The sequence below is a fragment of the Mixophyes fleayi genome, chromosome 8 (assembly GCF_038048845.1).
Source record: "Mixophyes fleayi isolate aMixFle1 chromosome 8, aMixFle1.hap1, whole genome shotgun sequence".
In the NCBI taxonomy this organism is placed as follows: Eukaryota; Metazoa; Chordata; class Amphibia; order Anura; family Limnodynastidae; genus Mixophyes; species Mixophyes fleayi.
Window position 1 is genome coordinate 96,924,722 of NC_134409.1, and position 24,146 is coordinate 96,948,867.

General features: G+C 42.1%; 1 protein-coding gene across 1 annotated transcript in view; it reads right to left on the minus strand.

Annotated features, from left to right (window-relative positions):
- LOC142099465 (arf-GAP with dual PH domain-containing protein 1-like) overlaps positions 1–20,209 on the minus strand; it is a 38,668-nt gene extending 18,459 nt beyond the window's left edge. Inside the window, exons 1-2 of the mRNA XM_075182927.1 lie at positions 19,946–20,209; positions 16,652–16,782 (exon numbers count right to left, since the gene is read on the minus strand). Coding sequence (XP_075039028.1) covers positions 16,652–16,782; positions 19,946–20,036 — 222 coding nt within the window. The 5' untranslated portion in view covers positions 20,037–20,209. The remainder of the gene's footprint in view (positions 1–16,651; positions 16,783–19,945) is intronic.
- Between the last annotated feature and the right edge of the window lie 3,937 nt (positions 20,210–24,146).

Genomic DNA, 24,146 nt, shown 5'->3' on the forward strand with positions numbered 1-24,146 from the left:
GCACTGTGGCCCTATCTACACAACCGCTCACAGGAATAAAAATATAAATTATTGATAAAATTAAGCTTATATTTATTGGTACCGCCAACAAAATCAGTGTTTAAACATTAAAAAAAACATGCTGTAGAGCAGAGATTAATCCACACAAACGTTTGGGCAATATAACATGAGGCTTGAAGTTGAAAAACAAGAAATTCAACATAAAAATGGTATTAAGTTGGTAAATCACACAGATGGAGAATTTGACTTGCTTATGTACAATTAGTACGTGTATGTTGTTTTCGTCAAGTTCAAGATAGGTATTCGCAACAGCAAGATCACATGTACAGATAACAGCTGTTATTGAGGTGATTAGTCCATCTAAATGTTTTAATGAAGAGGGTTTGAAGGTTCTGAATAAATCTCCTGCAATAATAAACTGAAAAGTTGGCAAGTCTATGGGACCCCTATGCTCGTGGAGCCCCCGAACAACTGCCCAGCGTGCCCAGGCGTACAGACAGCTCTGATTATCTGTATGCATATTGTATGCACTGTATATGTACTGTGATAAGCTCAAGTAGAGCGGAAAGCCAGGGTAGATGCAAACATTCAGATACCTACATCACACGGCATGATACAAAATATGTCTCTATGCCAATGACATACTACTGGCAATCAATAGCCCTGAAACCTCACTGCTAACCCTCCATAACATATGGAATTGGATTAGCGAGACCTCCTTCTATAAGATAAACACAACCATACTCTTATGCATGGCAAGAGACTGCCATAAAATATCTCAGTATCCAGATCTCGCCATACATTAACAACCTATATGAACTTACTGTTACTTTCACCTTTGCCTTCCCTATTCAACTCAATGATAAGCTCATGGTTTGCTTATGAGATCTCATGGCTAGGTAGAATTATTGCATTCATGATGATCCCCTGATAAATTAATCACCACATTAGAGAAAATGAATTACCACATTTGGGGGACACCACATAGGAAAGCTAGGTTCCACAAGTCAGGGAGGATTGACTCTTCCGAATTTTGAACTTTATCATAAAGCAGCTATCTTGAAACAAATCAGATACTGCTTTTCCCTGAGCCACCATAAAGCCTGTAAGATTTGTACTCTTCAAACCTTTAAGGTCTGGGACGCCACTTTTAACCTGTACACTCTTTACACCTTTCCCCTGGATACTCTATTAGCCTTCTTTGTTTATAAGATACTTAACTTAATCCCTAGCATTTGGACCAAGCTTGGAATTTATAATATAGAAGAAATTTTCCAAGTTAATGAGATGATTGATATCTACTCACTCCTGGTAAAATCCCATCTAAACTTGACAGTTACAAATACTTTCAGATCAGTCACTTAATGAACTTATTCCAACCACACACACCTCAACAGGCCAACAGATCTATAGTGTCTCTCTGCATAAAGATTATTTCAGCAGTGTAGCGTTATACAACAGAATAGAAAATACTGAAATATATCAAGTGATTGTTTGAATAAAAGCGATTACAATGTAATAATTGCACTTACAAATGTGGCAGAGATCATGAAAACGATGGACACTTGACAGCTGCCCACTGTATCAACTTGGTTAACCAGGTCCCAAGACTGTACCTATACTACGCAACTTGGAGAAATTATGCCTTCAATAGGCATTCACATAACACTACACCATCAAAAGAGAATGATTAACCTCAGACCCTAGAAGTATTTATTGTGCAATTATATATATATATATATATATATATATATATATATATACACATACACACACACATATGTGCATATATGTAACAATATAAGCGTGAATATTGCTAGAAGATGTCCTTCAAACATTTACTTAGATATAACAATTACCATAAAAAGGAGTAGGCTCCCATTAACAAATAAGTAGAACAATTAATTTATTAACATTGAAAACATATATATTAAGTGGTCAGTGCTCACAAACACATTAAAAATGAAGAAGTCTTGAAATTCATGTAGTACAAAGTAAATCTGATGTTCTTTATGCTCCACTGCATCAAGGCAACATCACCAGAACAGCCATGCAATGGAACACAGACCTGGGAACCTAAAAAGATGTCACTGCACCATTGTTGCTCGGTAACCTCATGTGTATTTCCCATCCACAACTCTTCCCATTTGAATCCTCCTCCACCCAAACTATCAAAGACACGTCCATAAACATTTATTGAAACTTAAAAAAAGATGTATTATTAAAACCTGGCAATACCTGTCCCCAACCAAAATGTCATAGACAGCATAGACTTGCTGGTTTCCCCAGAAACATTGTAGCGAATGAGAGCTGAGGTGAGGGGCAAATTGTGCGTTCCCTATGACTGGGATGAAGGGGCGTGGCATGGAGGATATTGAGGCAGCTCTGATTAGCCTATACCAAATTTTCAATGTGAGACTTATCCTATCAGCACTGGAAGGTACTGAGGAAATGTGAATCAGAGGGATAGGTGCAACTATATTCGGGGCTTTGACCCATATTTTGTGTTACATGTTGGTGTTCTAGTTTACAACCTTAGATAAAGTTGGAGTGTAACAATAGGACAGGGGTGTTGAATCCCCAATTGTTGGTTTATAGTTTATACAAGAGTGAGGCTAAGCCTAGAATGTTTGTTAGTCAATATTAATTTAGTGAATCGCTTTAATAGTATGTGAACGTATGTAGGAGACATTTTACTTAGGGATTCTTACATTAAGGAACAATATTAAGGGGCAGATTCAATTGTAAAAATAAAAAAGTGCCACGTAGTGTCCCGGAACGGCCGCTAGACAGTATGCGGTGATTGTTTTTTAGTGAAATATCTACTCACTTTTGCTCACGCCCCATAGAGACGCAAGCAAATGTGAACGTTACATTTTACCGTATATACGGTAAAAAAAGCGCAGCCACGATGTTCCTCGGAACATCGCAGCTGCTTGAATCTGCTCCAAGAACAAATTATTTGTTTGGTCATTGAGTATTTTAGTCTCCAGATAACAAATGTGAGATTGTTGCCATTCAAAGACAAAAGACTGTGTTAGCTTAAGCTGGGTACACACTACACTATTTTCGTCCAATAATCGGCTCAAACAGCCGACATACGACCGCTCGTTCAAAAGTCGGGTCAGTGTGTGCAGTGACACGATGGTCGAAAGTCTCCCCAAATGGACGATTATCGCCTCATTTGGTTGGTCGTACCGTTTAATATTTTCGTTCCAATCTCGTTTCCGCTGTGTAGTGTGTATAAACTTCCGACCGATCCACAACAGTGAGTACGAAATTACAGTCATTGCTCACAACAACATGGCTGTAAAAAGTCGCTAAATGGACTTCCCTTTATCGTCCTAAACAAGGCTAGTGTGTATGCAGTCCATTGACCGAGCGATTGGACCATCGATCGCATGTAAAATCGCTCGGCATAAAAAGTTGGTCGATATTTCTGTAGTGTGTACCTAGCTTTAGCCACTAACTGTGACGAAAGATTAGTGTTTAAGACTTCAGAATTCAAGTAATTTATTTTGAAGTTTGATACTTGGCTAAAGTTCCTGAAAAGTTTCAACAGGTTTGGAAGTGTGGTTCTGGGGTTTATATGATAAACAAGAGTCAAAGAAAATTGCTGTTTTGCATTACAATTGCCGGATCAGCAAACCCATTCTGTCTAGGATATTTATAATAAAGACCGCCAAGTGTTCTATTGCTAAAATGTATCTAAAGGTGGACAAGGGTTACCCTATATAATCCCTATGTAGTATGTTCTAAAGAATGGTTCAGACAGGAACTGTATTTATGCCCTTGATTATATAAGGCCAGAGTTCTAGTGACAAAAAGGTCTCCCATACCTATCTGCTAAGCACATTTTCCATGTCCAGTAGACCCTATTAAATGTTTTTTTTAGTGGATAAAAGCATCATGGGAATAAGTGATAAGTGATAAAGGATAATCAATGTGATAAGGGTCATATTAAATAGCATCTATGGTTTAAATTTTATAGTCCCTGGCTTTCCTTAAGGGGACAAAGCACACTTTGACTAAATGCATGATTGAAGGAAGAAAACCATTAAGGTGATTCACTAGGATATTTATGCATAATTTTATATCTATGTTTAAAAGGGAAATTGGGCTAAAACCTCCACATTGCAAGGGTTCTTTGCCAGTGTTTGGTAGCATGGTGACATGGGCTTTTCAAACACACTCTGGTTTTCTGTTGATATTATTATTATAATTATTATCCTTTATTTATAAAAGTATAAGAGAGAGCCCATTAAGCCGAAGGAGTTTAAAAGCATGTGTTGTGAAACTGACAAGGTTACTTACCACTAGGGGTTTAAGTCTGTGTTGGAGTCAGCCAATTGGGAAGAGGTGGAAGTGTCCTGGAAAGAATATATCAAGCAGTTGGAGAAGGAGAGAGCTTCCTGTTTCCTGGATCCGGATATCCATCCACCCGCCCTGTTTTAAAGTTATATTTAGTTGCAAGATTTCCTCATCACGAGGAGCGAGGTTTTAACGGTGGGAGAGCATGGCAATCAGATGGTTGTTAAACATACGGTACTTAAGTGTTGGCGATGTAGCCTTGGTTCCCTCGACATTATCAGACTTGTTTATGCTCTAGTAAGGAGTATCAGGTTTTGCCTAGAAAGGGCTTAACCAGTTTGAGTCCAGAGGGTATTGAGTTAATATATAGTTTATAGTACCGGCCAATAGATAAGGTTTTAACCTGGGTTGGTGGAAAGGAGACGATCTTCCACCTTATTGGTTTATGTTGGTTTTAGCTGGCTGCCCTGCTCTTCGCCGCCTATATAAAGAAAAAATGTCCAAATTGTTGATAGAAACTTTTGATATTTTTTTGATAGAAATTAAATAAAATTAAATAAAATAAAAATAAATAAAATAATTTAAAAAAAATAAATAAATAATAAAATATAAGGACCTTTTTATTCCAAACTTAAGTCGGTGTCCGTGTCTTTATTTTATGGTTGGTAAGTGTTGGGCAAGTTTAACCAGAAAGGGGAGTTACATAAGAAGGGAAATCAACACTATGCATTTTATACCAATATATTACACAGCACTGTAAATTAATGGGATCATGATTCAAATAAACTGCATACTATTATATGACACAGAAAGTAAAGATGGGTCTGCACAAATGAGATTACCCTCCAAGAGCTGTGGGAAACAACTGAGGGCATATTGACAGCCTGGATCATTATTGTGGTTATTGTCAAATATGTGATTAATTGCTGCATTTATAGAATTCAATAACTAATCTGTCTGGCCCAGAGCTTTTACCTGATATGGCAGATCTCATTACATCCTGTACTTCTTGAAGAGTAAATTAGGCATCTAACTTCAGTACCACCTCTAGAGTAATGCTAGATAACTGATAGCTAGAATCTGATTGGTTGCTATGGGTAACACCACTTTTCCTTTTTAGAAGGTTTGATACATATACCCCAATGAGTTCTTATGTTTTTGTACACTTCTGTAATATTGTACAGCATTTCTTTACCTTATTGCGCTATGCCTTTTTTTTCCCGAGTTCCACGTAGAATCAAGACACCTCTCAGGAAACATTTTTGTGAATATGTTTCCAATGTGATTGTTAATTTATACCTTATGGCGGCGGTTCCCAAACTGTGCGCCGCGGCTCCCAGGGGTGCCGCGGCGCTGTCTCAGGGGTGCCGCGGGCCAGCCATAAAAAAATCAAACAGAAACATTTACCAATCTGCGCGGCCCCGGGACCCAGCATCCTCCTCTCTCACGCAGCTGTCATATCAGTGACAGCTGCTGCGTGAGAGAGGAGGATGCTGGGTCCCGGCGCCGCGCGGATTGGTAAGTGTTTCTGTTTGTTTTTTTTATAGCTGGCGCACGGCAGAGGGGTCAAAGTGAGAGAGTGCAGAGGAGTGACAGGAGGGGACAGAGCAGAGTGACAGGAGGGGACAGAGCAGAGTGACAGCGTGACAGGAGGGGACAGAGGAGAGTGACAGCGTGAGAGGAGGTGACAGAGCAAAGTGACAGCGTGACAGGAGGGGACAGAGGAGAGTGACAGCGTGACAGGAGGGGACAGAGCAGAGTGACAGCGTGACAGGAGGGGACAGAGCAGAGTGACAGCGTGAGAGGAGGTGACAGAGCAGAGTGATAGCGTGACAGGAGGGGACAGAGGAGAGTGACAGGAGGGGACAGAGCAGAGTGACAGCGTGACAGGAGGGGACAGAGCAGAGTGACAGCGTGAGAGGAGGTGACAGAGCAGAGTGACAGCGTGAGAGGAGGTGACAGAGGAGAGTGACAGCATGACAGGAGGGGACAGAGGAGAGTGACAGCGTGACAGGAGGGGACAGAGCAGAGTGACAGCGTGACAGGAGGGGACAGAGCAGAGTGACAGCGTGAGAGGAGGGGACAGAGGAGAGTGACAGCGTGACAGGAGGGGACAGAGCAGAGTGACAGCGTGACAGGAGGGGACAGAGCAGAGTGACAGCGTGAGAGGAGGGGACAGAGCAGAGTGACAGCGTGACAGGAGGGGACAGAGGAGAGTGACAGCGTGACAGGAGGGGACAGAGCAGAGTGACAGCGTGACAGGAGGGGACAGAGCAGAGTGACAGCGTGAGAGGAGGGGACAGAGGAGAGTGACAGCGTGACAGGAGGGGACAGAGCAGAGTGACAGCGTGACAGGAGGGAACAGAGCAGAGTGACAGCGTGAGAGGAGGGGACAGAGCAGAGTGACAGCGTGACAGGAGGGGACAGAGGAGAGTGACAGCGTGACAGGAGGGGACAGAGCAGAGTGACAGCGTGACAGGAGGGGACAGAGCAGAGTGACAGCGTGAGAGGAGGTGACAGAGCAGAGTGACAGCGTGAGAGGAGGTGACAGAGCAGAGTGACAGTGTGACAGGAGGGGACAGAGGAGAGTGACAGGAGGGGACAGAGCAGAGTGACAGCGTGACAGGAGGGGACAGAGGAGAGTGACAGCGTGACAGGAGGGGACAGAGCAGAGTGACAGGAGGGGACAGAGCAGAGTGACAGCGTGACAGGAGGGGACAGAGCAGAGTGACAGCGTGACAGGAGGGGACAGAGGAGAGTGACAGCGTGACAGGAGGGGGACAGAGGAGAGTGACAGCGTGACAGGAGGGGGACAGAGGAGAGGGACAGCATGACAGGAGGGGGGCAGAGGAGAGTGACAGGAGGGGGACAGAGGAGAGGGACAGCGTGGCAGAGGAGCTGTGACAGAGGGCAGAGGAGCTGGGACAGAGGGCAGAGGAGCTGGGACAGCGTGACAGAGGGCAGAGGAGGGGGACAGCGTGAGAGGGCAGAGGAGGGGGACAGCGTGAGAGGGCAGAGGAGGGGGACAGCGTGACAGGAGGGGGACAGAGGAGGGGGACAGAGGAGAGTGACAGGAGGGGGACAGAGGAGAGGGACAGCGTGACAGGAGGGGGACAGCGTGGCAGAGGAGCTGTGACAGAGGGCAGAGGAGCTGGGACAGAGGGCAGAGGAGCTGGGATGGGCAGTGGAGGGGGACAGCGTGACAGAGGGCAGAGGAGGGGGACAGTGGGCAGAAGAGGAGGACAGCGTGAGAGGGGCAGTGGAGGGGGACATCGTGACAGGAGGGAGACAGCGTGACAGAGGGCAGAGGAGGGAGGACAGAGGGCAGAGGAGGGGGGACAGCGTGACAGAGGGCAGAGGAGGGGGGGACAGCGTGACAGAGGGCAGAGGGGGCAGCGTGAGAGAGGGCAGAGTGTCTGGATGCAGAGGGGGCATTTTTGCATACAACTAAATAAGCATTTCTGTCCTGACCTAAATACTTATTACAATTTTTTGACCCAACTACTTCTAAAACAGGACTGCTCGGTAATTATTTTGGAGGGGTGCCTTAAAAAAATTATGGAGACTCTAAGGGTGCCGCAAACTGCAAAAGTTTGGGAACCACTGCCTTATGGGGTCAGACAGTAAGCTTTAATTTAATCACCATGGCTATAGCTATGGTAGCTGATGAAAGGTGTGGCATAAAGCTGTTGCTGCATGAACAGTTCTGCTATATGAATTATGTGGTGTGGAGAGAAATATGTAGTGGTGCTTATGCGGGTGGTATTCACTGTCTTTGGCTTGTGCTTTTGTATGGAAATGTAGAAATACCTGTTAAGCTGTCTACTGTTGAAACTAAGGCTAAGTTCATGTCGGCTGGAACTCTAGAAGTTGTCGCAATGTAGAAGTGAGAAACTGGATGTGGACTGGGTTCAGCGTAGAGAAAGCATAGAGATAGCGTAGAGATGTGGCTAGACAGTGTTAGTAGCAAATGGCAAAGATGCATTACCCTATTTGTACAAAATATAATAACGTAATGAAGTGCCATATACACAAATGATAATAGTGTCTGGACAGTGTTATTAATAAATGTGAAAATCACTTTTACCGTATAAAGTATAATTATATACAAACATCTGTTGCTTTCCTCTTTAAAAGTCAAATGGGAATCTATAATTCTGCCGCATTTAAAATGGAAATATCAAGTAATGTGAATAGATGGCTGTGACTACATATAACATGACAACTACACTAAAGAATTAATGGCTATCAGTGGGAGAGGTCAAGACACGAGCAGCCATTCAGAAGCTGCTAGCTAGCACTGCCAATTGTTGTCATCATCATTGCACTAGCACTAGTCTACCTCAATCCCAATTATTATTATTATTATTATTATTAATTTTTATTTATAGGGCGCCACTAGGTGTCCGCGGAGCCGTACAGGGACAAACGAAATTACAATACGAGGTGAGACAGCACAGTACAGTAAACAATAATCACAGTAACTCAGTGAGCTCTGGGCACAGCTAGAGGGGCGGGGAAGAGGAGAGGGGATGGTCTGCCAACAACGGCACCTAGGAGGGAGGGCACGGATGAGAGGGAGACCCCCAGGGGGAAGAGGAGGGAGCGAGAGGGGGCGGGGGAAGAGGGTCCTTGAGGAGGAGGCAGGGAAGCTGGCGAGCAGAGTTGAAAGTGGAGAAGACAGGAGGAGAGAAGGCCCTGCTCAAAGGAGCGTACAATCTAAGGGGTGGGGTAGACTGACAGAGAGACACAGGGGAGAGAGGGAGAGAAGGAGGAATAGAGAGGGGGAGGGGAATGAAGGAAAGGGGAAGGGGAATGAAGGGGAAGAGTCACGTGTAAACTCCATTACTTTCTTCAGCCTATGTTTATCCACCCATTCACTCCCCCATTCCACCACTCTAATCGGAAGAACTTGTAAATGTAAGATGCAACTAAATCAGCATAACTGGTGCACTTGTGCAGTATGGACAAGATCTGCTCCTAGCGGGTTCCTGTCCAGCAATTGTAAATGTCCTTGTTATCTACTTTAACACATATGAGTTAACTGCACACTTCTTTCTGAAGAGGAGATGGACACTACCAGGAGCAGATCTGCTAAGCTCTTACTCACGCTGTTATCATCTCTAAGGATTGATAAAAGTTCTTTCCGCCTTAAGAAAGATTAGGAGATAATTGAGTTATATCACACTGAAAAAACAAACAAAATAGGGTGATTTTAGATATTGCTAACCACACTATATTCACATATACACAGAGAACACTATGACGAAGATTCGTAACAATGTGGTTTCGGAACAGTCCACAGAGACACATTGCATGGATGTTGAGGCTGAAATCTTGACTCATATTTCCTTGCACCCTGTAGTGGCAATTCCTTAGCCAGACATTGTGGTGATGTGAAATGAATCTCCCCCTATGTTTGTTCTGTTGTATTTGGAATGTTTATATGTTTGATGTGGAGTACACCTAGAGAAAAGGTAAGTTTCTGATTGATGTACGTTCCAGGTGAGCACACCACAATATATATTTATCCTTAAGACATGACAGGGAATGCACTATTTTTTTTATTCTTCTTTGCATTTGTTTTGACCGAGTTGGATGGTGAAAAAGAATATCTAAATACCATACTTGAAAACACAGTGGTCACATGACAGATATTATTTGATTGAAAACTTTTATTATAAGCCTCAAATAGGTGAGCATTCACATATTTCTTTCACTTACTATACCTTACACTGCACTTTACATACCATATATGTTTTTTCTTTTCTTCCAATTGTGGCAAGATATTTTGCCATATCTGATTAAGGCAGAGGTAGGATTTGGGCCTGTGCATGTTCACAATAAAAAGTGGGACCTCAATGCGTAATACAATTCTGGTTAAGTTCCAGTTGTGGTATATTACCTAGTATAGCCCTAACACTTATAGGTACATTCTGAATATTACATGATCATTTAAACTATTAAGTGAAAAAGAAAAACCAATGAAAGACAAAACAGATCTTGTAGGAGGCAGTCTTTCTTTTAGAAAACTAGCATAGTCCTCAGAAATATGCCAATTGCGATTGAAATGTGAGTCCTGAGATGTCAATTTCAGTAGAAGATACATTTCAGTCAATATGTGATGGTTCCTATGAAGGTGCCTATTTATGGATTTTCTTGGATATCTTTGATATTGCCATGCATGTTCAGTCGAGGCCTATTCAGGTTCAGTGTCCACAGTCAGATTGCAACACAATTGCAGTGTAATGGGTGGGATATCCAGTTTTGTAATTGCAATACAATTATCCAATGTGCCCCAATATCCAATGTGCCCCAGGCCATCTCAATGTTGCTGGTCAACCTACTTTGAATGTACCCAAGGAGAAAGGAAACTTCTTCCTCTGATTTTAATGCTCGGCTCAGCTTGTGTGTCAATCTGGATAGATACTGGTATAGGTGAATCCTATGTCTGGCCTTCTTCATTCTATTTTCTTTCAAAACTTGGAAACAAAAAAGAATGTCTCTGGGATAAACTCCACGGGTGTAGTCTTGTGTGCTCTGTCGAATTTAATGATAGTGCCCTCTGGCTTATACAAGATTTAAGCACTTTGTAAGCGCTTGTTGTATGCCACCCATCTCAATAGATTCAGGTATTCTTTTGACCCTAATATTTGACCTCCTGCCACTTTTATGTAGGTATTTTATATGTCTATATATCAAATGTATTATGTAATATTGTTACTTTATGTTCTTTGGGAATTGTTTGTACCTCTACATCTTCTTGAACCTGAACTCTGTTACGCACTCTTTTTTTCTTTTTTAGGGCTGCGTTTATGAAGTATATCATTGAGAGCTTTTTTTAGGTAGACTCTCAGAGATTTCTCTTCTCCTTGATCGCCCTCCTTCTCTGACATGTCAGAGGCTGATTTGAATGCTGGGGGAGAGTCTAATCGGTCACGGTTGTGTATTTTATAAGTGGGTAGCAGCATAGCAGAAATATTGTAGGCAGGTGTGAAAGGTGGTTATCAGAGACAAAGAGAGTGCAGGTCGAAGGTTAGAGGATGTGAAGGAGAGTATTTTGAGATGAGGTTTGAGATGTATGAAGGTGTGGTGATGTTGAGGGGTTTGTAGGTGAGGGAGGAGGGAAAATGATAAGCTCTGTATTGGACATGTTGAGCTCTAGGTAGCACTGGCTATCCATATGGTAATATAAAGGATAGAGGTCAGTAAAGGAGAGTTTGGTTTGGGTGTCATCAACATAGAAGTGGTACACTGGCCAAATTAGAGAATTAGTTCACCTAGATAATAAGTATACAATGAGAAGAACAGAGGGCCAAGAACAGAGCCATGTGGAACCACACAAGGAATTGGGAGTATAGGAAATGATGTATCAGAGGTAGAGACATTTTAGGAGCTTTTGGATATCTAGGAAGTGAATCAGCAAAGAACTGATGGCCAGTGAAATGAAGGGTGTGCATGAGAAGAGGGTGAGCAACAGTGTCGAAAGCAGGTTACAGTTCACTTTAAAAAAAAAAAATTTCGACAATAAAATGAAATTCTATGCATGTCCCACTATAACTAACATTACTGTTTCCTTCTCAATGTGAGGACCTAGCTTGCAGCCCATACAAAAACAACAAACCAGTTTTTACAACTACTTCAACAGGTGAGCAGAAACTAAAACAAGCCTAGTGAAATTGAGGCACCACCCTCTCTACTCCATTCAGTTTAGGCACCCTCTATATCCACCTTTAATTTTAAGCTGACGAAATAGAAAATTCTCTGGAGTTTTTTCTTTTTTTTTTTTAATTAGGTTTTGTATACAATATATGAATGTGCTGCTTTCAAAATTTGATCTATTCCATACTGCTCAGTAATGTCATATGCTGGCCCTGTGATTTCCTGAGCCACTAAGTAAGGTACTCACATTGTTTTGCTCTTCTATAACATTTGTGTGCTATATTATTGCTTTTGCCTTACTATTGCATTACTGCCGTTTTTCTGATTTGTACTGCCATTTTTCTGCTTTTCAAAACACAGTAAGGTGTGACAGTGAGAAAGCAGTAATATGGTAGAGTGATAATAAGGCAGCAGCAAAGTTATGGTAGAGCAGAATGGAGGACATCACCTCTCCCGCTGTTCTCTCTGTCCTTCTCCCACACACCTAGGCCTGGAGTCCGGCAAGGTGGCAGAACTGGAATCCTTCTTTCCTTCCCTCTCTTTCTCCTCCTTCGAGGTCCACTCAATTCTCCTCTCCCACCTTACCAACCTCTGTGTGGCCGTTATCTATCGCCCCTGATCCCATCTTTCAATTCCGCGGTCACTTCACCATGTGGCTCAATAACTTTCTCTCTTCTGACCTTCCCTTTCTCATCTTGGGGGACTTTAACAGCCCTATGGACAATCCCACTGACCATGCTGCCTCCAAGCTTCTCTCCCTAAACTCCTCCCTCTGTCTCTCCCAGGACTTTTCTCCATCCAACAGCATTGGCCATTTCCTTGATCTGGTCTTTTCCCATTTTTCTACTTTCTAAGAATTCAACAATTCACCATTCTCAGTCTTTTCTCGTTTTGCATCTCCCACCTCCCCCTCCCCTATCATAAATTTAACCTCACCCATAGCAACTTGAACACCATTTATCCTACCACTTTCTCCTCCTCCCTGGTCTCACTCCTCACCCCCATTACCACCATTTCTTGCCCCGATCAGGCTGTCTCATTCTGCAATCATACTTTGGGGTGACCGAGACTATCACTGTCAGCCTACCCACTAAAAATTCTCCGGCAACATGGAATGGCTCTGGAGGAGGTTTAACATTCATGTTCATTTTCTTCACTATAGGTTCATTCTCGTCTCTTACTGTTCTGCCATATCACTCTTTCAACAGTCCTACTTTAAGTCTCTCATTTCCTCCCAATTCTCCAATTCTGCTTCAAATATGCTCTCATCTCCCCCATATTTTAAAAAAAAAAGTCCCTTGACCCTTCATCTCTCTCTAATTACCCCCCGTATCTCCTTCCTTCCCTTTGCCTCCAAACTTCTCAAATGGGTTGCTTACAACCCTCCCACCTCCTTTCTCGCCTCTCACTCTTTGACCCACTTCAATCTGGATTTCACTTCCTCCACCGAAATCAGCCCTCATTAAAGTCACTAACGACCTTCTCTCAGCAAAATTCATAGGACGTTTCTCCCTTCTCATGCTTCTTGATCTCTCTGCTGCCTTCGATATTGTTGACCACCCCTCTCTTTGCAAATGCTACAATCCATTGTCCTCATTTTTCTCTTTCGCTGCTCTATATCTGTTGTCCCTCTCTGACAGTTACTATACTGGCTCTCTGTGGCCTATAGAATTAAATTTAAACTCCTCACCTAAAAAGTCCTCAGACAATCCCCCCCTCTACATCTCCAACCTCATCTCTACCCACACTTTGTTCTGCCAGCAATTAATGCCTCACTACCAGGGCTGCCAAGAGGCATTCAGGGCCCCGGTACAACAAATTCATGGGGCCCCCCTAATAGTCGAGCATGCAAAAAAAAATTGCGCCTGCCTTACGGCTGCGCAAATTTTTTTAGCGGTGTGGTCATGCATTTGGGGACGTGGCAAATGCGACATTGGGTCGTGGCTAACATCAAAATCGCTAGGCTCTCAATTCGATGGAGCATCACATATGACCAAACACTCCTGACTTTCAGGACATCTAGCACCACAAGTGTAGTATAGAAAGAATGCAGTGTGTACACAGAGAGTTCAGTCTTGGCCTGCACCTTACATTGGGCACAACACTCAACAAAAATTTACATTGTCCCTACTAGAATCACAACATTTCACACACTGTGCTGCTCTCTCCTACCTGTTCTTCTCACTTTCTCCACCTGTGGCTTTCTCCACCTGTGGCTGCTGGTTTCTTTAGTTGCGGCTTGTCCGAATCCTGGAATGTTGAAGGACCTATTTGGAAAAAAATGGCTACATTTAGAAAATTACAGCCAGCCCCGACGTTAAATCAATAGCACCCATTAATAATAATTAAGCCTTCCTCCAGCCCCAACATTAAAATAATAGTATTCACATTTAATAAATAAACCTATTCCCTTCCTGCAAACAGCAATACCTATTTCCCGCAATCATCACTGCCATTAAATAACTCATAGTCACATTTAATAAATAGACCTCATTCTCCCTAAACTCACCTTCATATTCAATAGACCCCAAACCACCCCATCTTAAATTAATAGTCCCCACTATTAAATTGCCTCACCATCACCCTACAAACAAAATAGCACCCACTAATTAGTCACCACCTACCTCACACACACTACATTGCAACAAGCCCCCTGTGCTATCACACACACAATACTGTGCCCCTTCATCACAACTACACTGTGCCCCCTTATGCTCACACTGCGCCCTCCATGCTGCTTTCCCCCCTTCTTTTTCACTCTGTGCCTCTCCCCCTTTTTTTTTTTTAATTAGTGCTTCTCTCCCCTTTTTTTTAATTAGTGCTTCTCTCCCCTTTTTTTTTACTCTCAGCCTCTCTCCCGTTGTTTTACTCACTCTTCTTTATAGTACTGTCCCTTTCTGTTTCCCCCCTCGCCTCTCCGTTTCTTTACTTACCTTTTGTCAGCTTCTTTATTTTCTTCTCTTCTCTTCTCTTGTCTTGTCTGGCTGCGGCGCTCCTCACTGACTGACGGGCGTGACTTGATGACGTCACGCCCGGCAGTCAGTGTGAATGGATCAGAGAAGAGAGGAGGGACGCGGCGCCCATCACGTGAGTATGACTCTTTTTTTTTTTTTTTTGTCCAAGCTCCCCCCACCAACGATGGACCGAATCCCTCCCCCGCGGGAAAAAAAAATAAAAAAATCACAAAATAGAAAAAAAAAATGAAAATGAAAAATTAACACCGAGGGCCCAGCCCGTGCCCGGGTAAAATGCCCCCCCCCCCCCCCTCTCGGCGGCCCTGCTCACTACCACATTGATTACCTCTCCCACACTACCTCCAGGACTTTGCCTGAGCTGCTCTTCACCTGTGGAACAATTTACGATACCCTATCAGATTAGTCTCTACTCTCCAAGGCTTTAAGAGTGTCTTTAAAACTCATTTCTTTATTCAAGCCCTCCTCCTAATTCCTATGCCTCTGCTCTGACCTCCACTCCACCACTCGGTGCCACACTATTTGTGTTTTCCCCTTCCCTTTAAGATGTAAGTTCTCAGGAGCAGAGCCCTCTTTTCTTTGTGTTCTCCTTCTACGATTGCATCACTTTCTGTACCTCTAGGCCTGCTTCCCTAGATCTGTTTCATTGAACCTAGGGCCTACTTCCAGTTGGACATTTCCATCACTCTTCTTCTGTCACGTAAATAACTTAATCTGCATTACCAATTTATCTGTGTGTAATCTGTTAATTAGTAGGTGTCTGGTCCTTGTATAATTATGTTTAGTTGAATAATGTATTATATACTATGGATTGTAATGTGTTATGGATCATTGCTGCCTGTGTAGTGTATATTACTATACTACAGCTCTGTGGACCTTTTGTGGCGACTTACAAATAAAAGATAATAATAATCATACTGGCCATAAAGAGGACTCCAAAACTTTAGTTACCCAACTAGAAGGGAACTTTAATCTACATCAGACCTCATGAGTTCAAAAACATAATTCAGCTATTTCAGTTTCAACAGCATATTAAAGAATGACACCTATTTTATCCATCAGTTTTCTATTATACAGCAGGTATTTTGTCATTTGTCATGACAAATGAGGGATGCTATACCCAATCGTGTATCTGCTTAGTAAGTGCTGACATTGGAGAATACAAAAGGTAGATTGTGCCAATCGCGACAAACAACCTACAAATGACTACATTTTAAAAAACAAACACAAATAGACAACAATAGGCCACATTTATGCAGCATACTTGACATTCACCATTTTGCTGGTGAGCCCAGATGGTCCATCCAGCACACATCAATGTGCACACAAACTTGAAGTGTGCCCGAAAGTGAGGACAGGAGGAAAAAAAAAATCACAAAAGTCTGTGCAAACATGTAAATACCAATGATCCCATAATGACTCCAATTAGAAAAAGTAGACCCCCCAAGTATTTATCATGATTTATTTTTAGCGAAAATGAAATCTTCAGTGATACATTTGTACAAATGGCATGCGATTGTGTGGAAAAACATCCCAAACTTCATTAGACTACCAGAGGCTGATCTCTGCAAGTACATTATATTTAAAACCTTGTTTAACAAGTATAATAAAAAAAAAACACCATGCAATGTGCAATGGATAACCCGGTGAAACATCTAATCCTATATGTGCTGTTCTAAAATAGAGGAATAAACTGTGGACATTACCTGAATTTGGTCCTCTTCCCATTTGGCCATAGTCAGGGACTTCACTGTACTGATCTCGGAGATTTTCCGGTGTATACCACAACAGTTCACACACAAGAAGACACCCAGCGTGCAGGAAGCCCATTGAGGGTCTTCAGAATAAAAAAAAAAGAGGTATTATGGTCAGTGAAGGTTTTTCTGCTGCATATTGCTCTTATCAAATAAGTACTACTTTTGCCCACCGTATCCCCTCAGTATGCAAATGCCCAGCACACCTAACTCATCTGGTTTTAAATGGTGTCAATGTGAATGTTTTGAGCTGAAACTGCCTTCTACAGGCTGACTGAGCATGTTATTGAGCAATATTAGAGCAGCTTCCAATTAGTTCAAATCACAGTAACCCACATGTGCAATATGGGAGCCACTGACTAAAAGAAACAGTTGCAACAAGAAAGAGAAAGCTTTAAGATTAATCCCTTTACCCCTCCTCTGAGCTTATTTTGGCACTTTTTGGTTTAGTCACTGTGGCTGGATCACTTATAAATAACTTATTGTAATAATATATTTAGATTATTAGCACAGTGTGCCAATTTATATAGTTGCAAATGTACTGATTCTTGATACTGTGTATTGGAAATGTACTTATTTTATTATATTGTGTGCACTTTTTTTTATAGGAAATGTATTTATGGCTGAGATAGAGCCAGGGAAGAAATTAATTTGTGCATTGTAACTTTGCTAAAGGAAATCTCCAATTAGGCATAAGTGGGAAGGGAGTCTGTTTTGCTAAAAGCTGGAAATGCTAAGTAAGTCTATACAATGTGAGTGACCAACACTTGAATACACAATAGGGGATCCTTACCTGTGTGCATGTCTTGTTAGACAGACAGGAAACCTAACATTGTAAACAGCACATGATGTAAGATATCACAGATAAGTGTAAATTTTGTTAAAAGTATGCATTGCATTTAAATCCATGTTTGGGGAAACATATCACATCCTGATACTAAAAGTAAGACGTCAGGGGTCTTGCTTACCCCCTGTGAAACTGTGTCTAAAACTGTATAAAACAGCACTGGTTTGTACTGAAATGTTTCATTATTGTTTCTTCTGACCTCTTGATCACTGGTAACTTCAACCAGTGTGAACTGTCGTTGTTAGGACTACTGAAGCTAAATAAATATCACTTGCTTCAAAGACCTGCTTGACAACTTATTTCATGCTGAAATTCCTGTGACCTACAGATTAGACCCAACTCTAATCCGTTCCCGGCTCCTCTGAGGTTTGGACCCAGCTTTCCGGTTCCACCACTCTGCCCGCTACCCTGCAGCTCTGGCCAGTGTGATAGGCCAGGGGGGATCAATCTACAGCAACCCTGATCTATAGGAAGATGTCCAGGTGCATCAGCAAGGTGGTACAGCAGCAGCGACTGTTACCCAGAAGGAACGCGGTTCTGGATGCCGTGAAGGAGTCCAGTGGTGGCAGTAGCTTAAGCCCCTCCTACTGCAGTTAGAGGGCGCATTTGGGATAAAGAAAAGGAACAGTGGCAACCGGTTTCCAGCAACAACAGACAGGGTGGCATGGGCGGTTCCTCCTGTCACAGTCACATTCTAACATCAATATCAGAAATCAGTTTATTCCGTACCCTCACAAATTTTACATTTTTGTTTCAGAAGACTTTGAATTTTCATAAAACAGCATTACTTATACCTCCTGAAATGGCAAAGAAAATATATGCAAATGGGTCAACAAATGGGATTTTTTTAATTGAAATAGCTAGAAAGTAAACTATAAACAAATGTGTGTAATTTGTATTCTAAACATCAATCCACTTTTCCAAAACAGCAAAATAAAGGATGCTATTCTACACATAAAATGTGTAATAATAATATAGGTAACCAAATAAGGCATAGAATTTTGAAAATTAGACAACCTACAGCATCAAATGCGGGTACTGAGTTTATTAAAGCCAAAATGGGGGAGATCTAGGCATTATAAATCCCCTCCCCCCCATTATGGACTTCTTAAAGTTTTCTGTAAATTACTAAGGGGAAGGTAGTTTGAAAGAGACTGTTCTCTTTCAAATTATGGGTCTCCGTAATTTCTTGGAGCCAAAAAGTGGAAGTTCTGACATTACAACACCCTACCCCAACCCTGGGCTGCTAAATGTTTTATGTAGTATATGGTACTATTGTCTGGTAATTACATGCTATCACCAAACAATAACTGCTAAGGGACCCCTCTTTCAAATGAGGACTGGAGCCAGGATGGGGGGAGATCTGTAACCATGCTCTGCTCCACCATCGCTGGAGTTACTAATGCTTTCTGTAGTGTAGGGCGTTAATCACACATGATCAACAGAGAATAATTTCTAAGGGGCCAAATCATTTGAAAGAGGGGACCATCTACCTCTTTCAAACAATGGTGCTCATTAGTATCAAAGTGCCAGAATGGGTATATCAGACACTTTTAGTGCCTTCACCATCATCCAATGGCTCTGACATTTTTTTATGTAGTTTAAGATCTGAGTGCCGTGTGCTTTGTAATATCATTATGCACCAGCATGATGTTGTCTTCATAAGTTGTCTCTTCTCCCAGTCCCCATGCGCAAGAAATACAGATGGCGACAGGTTATATGTTATTTTTACATCATTGAACCCCATGAGCGGGACTCTTCCTTAGCACTTTAATAGTATACTGTATGTGGGGGAAAAGTCCCACTCATCCTCAGCACTGAAGGGGTTAAGGATCATGGCCTACAAGTTACTGTGCACATACAAAAAATGTATAATTAATTTACATGAAAGACAAAAACTAGCTCGTGTGACATGTTCCTACAAAACAATGAAACCTGATTTTGTGAGCTAGTATTGTATGTTCCTTACTTTGCGAAGAAAAATACATATTTCCTTTCAACTATGGTCTTTTCCCATCATATTTTAACAAAAATCACCCCAAAACCCTGGCCAGATAAAGAAAATTCCATGCACACCAGTCTTGGAGCTAAAAAATAGCTTTACTGAAACCCCACCCAGTTCATAGGCAAAGACCAAATGAGTTGGCAAACGTCTCATCCTGCTCCACATTACATTACCCACCTATAGTTTTTATCTGTGAAATGACAACACTGCAAAAAATCTATCAAATTACTTTATCTATAAAGCACAGTAATAGAAAACATTTTGCACATGTTCATGTCCTTCTACTCCACTCTTCCATTTACCCCACCCTTTCTTTCATCTCCCTTCTGATTTTTCATGTTTCCCGACTATATTCCTACCTCCCTCTCTGTCCTTTATTTTATTTTCCTCTCACCTGGCGTTCCACAGTCTGCACATTGTGTGTTTCCTTTCTTTCTTGACAAAATCCTGACAGATTTCTTATTCCAGTCCTGTTCTCCAGACATTCTAGTTTCAGTCAAAAGAAAGGTATATTTCACAGCTTTAAAATGAGTCTAACAGTCTGTGATGCAGTTATTCCTCTGCCAGATATGACACTCAAGCAATGTCTGCGTACCCAAGTGCGATAAAGGGTACACATATGGTGCCACAACTGAGTGTATCTGTTTTCTCACAGAGCAAGGTGATTAGTAATGTCTGGAATAGCAGTGCTGTGTGTTTATGTAAACTCCTAAAAGGGGAGGGATATTTTAATTAGTAAACCTGTTTTTCAACATTTCATTCTCACAAGACTCCTGTGAAAGACACCACAAATTTTTCGTCAGGACATGTACACACTCCACACAATCGCAAAAGAACATAACGTGCGTTTTTTAAAAACGCATTTACATCGGCTATATGCATGTCTGAACTCAATAAAGAGCACATGTGAAGATACGTCTTTTGATGAATTCGAGTCTAGGTCCGCACTGCTGTAATAGACAAGAGACGGCAGGATACATCCAATACATATGTGGAATATGAAGTCACCAAAAGAATGCACAGCATAACAAATATTCAATTAAACCTGTTAATAATATAGGCATTAATGAAAAAATATAAAAAAAAAACATTTATTAGGATGTTCTTAATGTCTACTCTACATAAAATTAATTTTTATAGTTGATGATGGCAAACACAATAGAATGCATACACAGCTGTCATCACTAGTAATCGCCACTTACACCTGACCTGTAGCTGGTGTAAATGATACAACTGAAAATAACATATCTTTGAGATGGGCAAAGCTTCAATCTGACGCTGCTGCATGCGCTTGGAACATCCTTACTGTACATTGACTACATGCATACGCCCATTCCCCTACCTGTTCTGCCCCTGAAATTGTAATCTGCTGTAATTGTCCTTTGCGCTCGAAGATTAATTGGAAGCTGCTGCGTTCTGTGGCGTATCCTCCAATTGTGCACATTATACACCATTTACGCTCCTTAATGAAACACGCCCATAGTGTATATAAGTATAAACTTAAACATAAATGTTCTCAAGTATTGCCGATCACCAATACGGACGTGCAACATATTGTAAACTGTTAAAGTCATTGAGGAACATCTTGACTGTATAAACAATGCACACTGAGCGCTTTGGAACAGGCCCCAAAGACTGGCCTAGGGAATGGCGATATGTTAACCGTACGCTGCTTCATTTTTAAAATATTTAATAGTAACTAAATAATTATATAAAAAATCCACCTTATCACTGCTAAAGGAGACCCATAGGTCTCTTAGTAAGGGTAAGTAAGAGGCTGGGTTGAAAGTGACACGGTCATATTTTTTTTATATTCTATTAATTTAAAAATAGGGGAATTATTTTTGTTTAAGTGATTTGTAACTGTACATAGTCCTCTTAAATTACTTCCATAGCTTTGCACAGTGGTTAAATCTCACATCATGATTTCTCTTGCTCTATAAGTAATTTAATATGTCTCAGAATACTTAAGATATACACACTATGGTAAATATGGTTTTGTAGCTATTAGGAGGACTCTCTGCTTCTCCCCGACGTCCCGGCCGTCTCCATAACGACCAGGGCGTCACATCCCTTTTCTCGGTCAAAACAGCGTTCCCCAGCAAATAGTACAGCCGGGCGCATGCGCTAATTCTTCCCCAGCCTGTGGACTGATTAATGTGGCACTTATTTAATTAACACTGGCCTGTGTATAATTAGAGCTGAGCCTCCCTGCCGGTTATAGCGCTTACTAACTAAATTTGCTGATCTGCTCCTGTCTTGTCTGTTGGACCCAGTTCCTGTGGATACTCTGGTTTTGGATTTACTGTTGTGACCTTCTGCCTGTACTTTGGACCTTGCCTGTTTGCCCGTGACCCTGACCCTTTGGCCTGCACCTCGGACTCCACTTCTTTGCCTGTGACCCTGTCCCTTGGCGTGTTTACTGACCACTCTGCTTGCTTGTGACCATTGACCTTGGCTAACATCTAACTATCCGCTGACTTCTATTCAGCCCCCTGGCCTGCCACTCCGGGTCTGTATTACCAACTCACACTACGCCTGGAGTTAAGTCCTGGGGGCATCTGAGTACCGGTGAGCAAATAGAGGTCTAAGGGAAAGGCGGCTGCTATAGGTGAAGACCTCCGCCATCTTGTTCTGGGAGTTGGTGATCAGACCATCAGCCTAACAGTAGCACAGTGATTAAAGGCATATAAAGGTAAACTACATTGATAACAACTACAGCTGCACTATTTGGACCAGACTTTTATCTGCCCAAAATTGATAACTACATCATTAAATATACTTATATTTGATAGTTTTCATGTATATAAGCCAAAACAAACATTGGGTCTCAATAACAAGCGTTAAATGACCAATGGGCACTTAAAACCCTCTTTGAAGGGGCTTGAAACAGATGTTATCCTTATATCTGGCTCCACGCTGTGGTGCAATGTCATTGGTTAATATTGCCAGGTTTCACCTTTGACCTGAATGTTGAGTGTTCTGTTCGTGTTTACCATGGCTACTGTTACCTAGCGTTATCTAGCAGTTTATGTGCGAGTCCTTATTGCATGCATCAGAAATATGATATCAGAAGTTATCTAGCCCACAACTGATACTGTTCACTGGAAATGACACACTCAGGATTCTGGTAAGCATTGTGCAACGTCTGTGTGATTTAATGTACAAACACCTTTCCAATGAGATCAAGTTTACATTTAATTTTGAAGAGAGAGAGAGCACATTATTATGGCAACTGCTAACATTATTCCTCCATCATAGGGGATGCAGATGAGTGGCCAATTGAGTAGCAAGTAGGGATGCTTATGCCCAGTTTTCCGAAAACCAAGCCCCCACAAACATTGCAAATCCGAGTACCGAGCTGTGCCAGCTTGGTACTTTCTCGCATCCTCGGAACTGAAATCGAGACAAAGCATCATTGTTGCGTTGTGGGATCTCGTGGGTTTTGGATTCCATAAGTACCTCCCTCCACCGTAGATCCGGCGCCATTGTACAGACAGACACAGGAGGGGTAGCAGCGTTCTTGTCAGTCTCAGTGATATTGCTGAGTGCCATTTCTCAAACAGAAAGAAACAGAAGTACAGTGCCGTTGCTAACACAGAAACAGGGGGGTAGCAGTGTTCTTGTCACTCTCCAGTCTCCAGTGACATTGCTGATTGCCATTGCTCACGCAGAAATAGAAGGGGTGGCAGTCTTCTTGTCAATCTCCAGTGACATTGCTGAGTGCCACTGCTCACACAGAAACAGGGGGGTGGCTGTTTTCTTGTCACTCTCCAGTGACATTGCTCTGTGCCATCGATATGGATGACGATCAGTCCACAGGAGAGCAGGAGCACCAAGCAGCTGCTGGCACCAGTCATAATGATATTAGTCCCTCTACGTCATATACTAAACCCTTTGCTCAAGTGCATAGTGGGTTTAAGTCAGGGAAACTGAAATCCAAAAAACAAGGTTTTACATTGGTAAAGAAAAAAACACTGCTAATAAAGGGAAAGTTAAATGTAGAAACACATAAAATTGCAACATGCCATTCTACACTTGTAGTGGCATGGAAAAAATCAGGCTTTCACCTTTCTGTATGAGTGCTAGTTCTACAACTGTCAGTGAGGAATCTTCTAAGTTCTGTCAAGACGATGCAAGACCTTTTAATTCTGAGTCAAAAAGAGGTGCCAAAAAAGTTTCATGTGTAAAAGCCGAGCTGGAGAAAAACAGTAAGGCAGTAGAAGAAACTGTATGTTCATAAATGACACAAATCCCTGAGGAGAGTCTATCCACGAGTGCTATCTATAAGCCTGACCTTTCTGATAGTGTACTCCTAAAGAAGCCTCCATTCACCATTTCTGCAAATGTGTGGATGAGCAGCTCAAGTGTAGCTGGTGGTGATATAAAAACTGAGGATGCCACTTTGGATTTGCAATAGGTTTGCAATAGGATGAGGGGGCTATTCCTGTAGCTGACGATGTTGTTAATAATAATGATGATGATGATGATGATGTTGCTTGTGTAAGTCCTGCAACAGTGGAAGCAGTTCTTGCCAGTGATTATAAGGTGGCCATTGTCATGCCTGGGCTTAAGAACAAAGCATCCATCTCTTA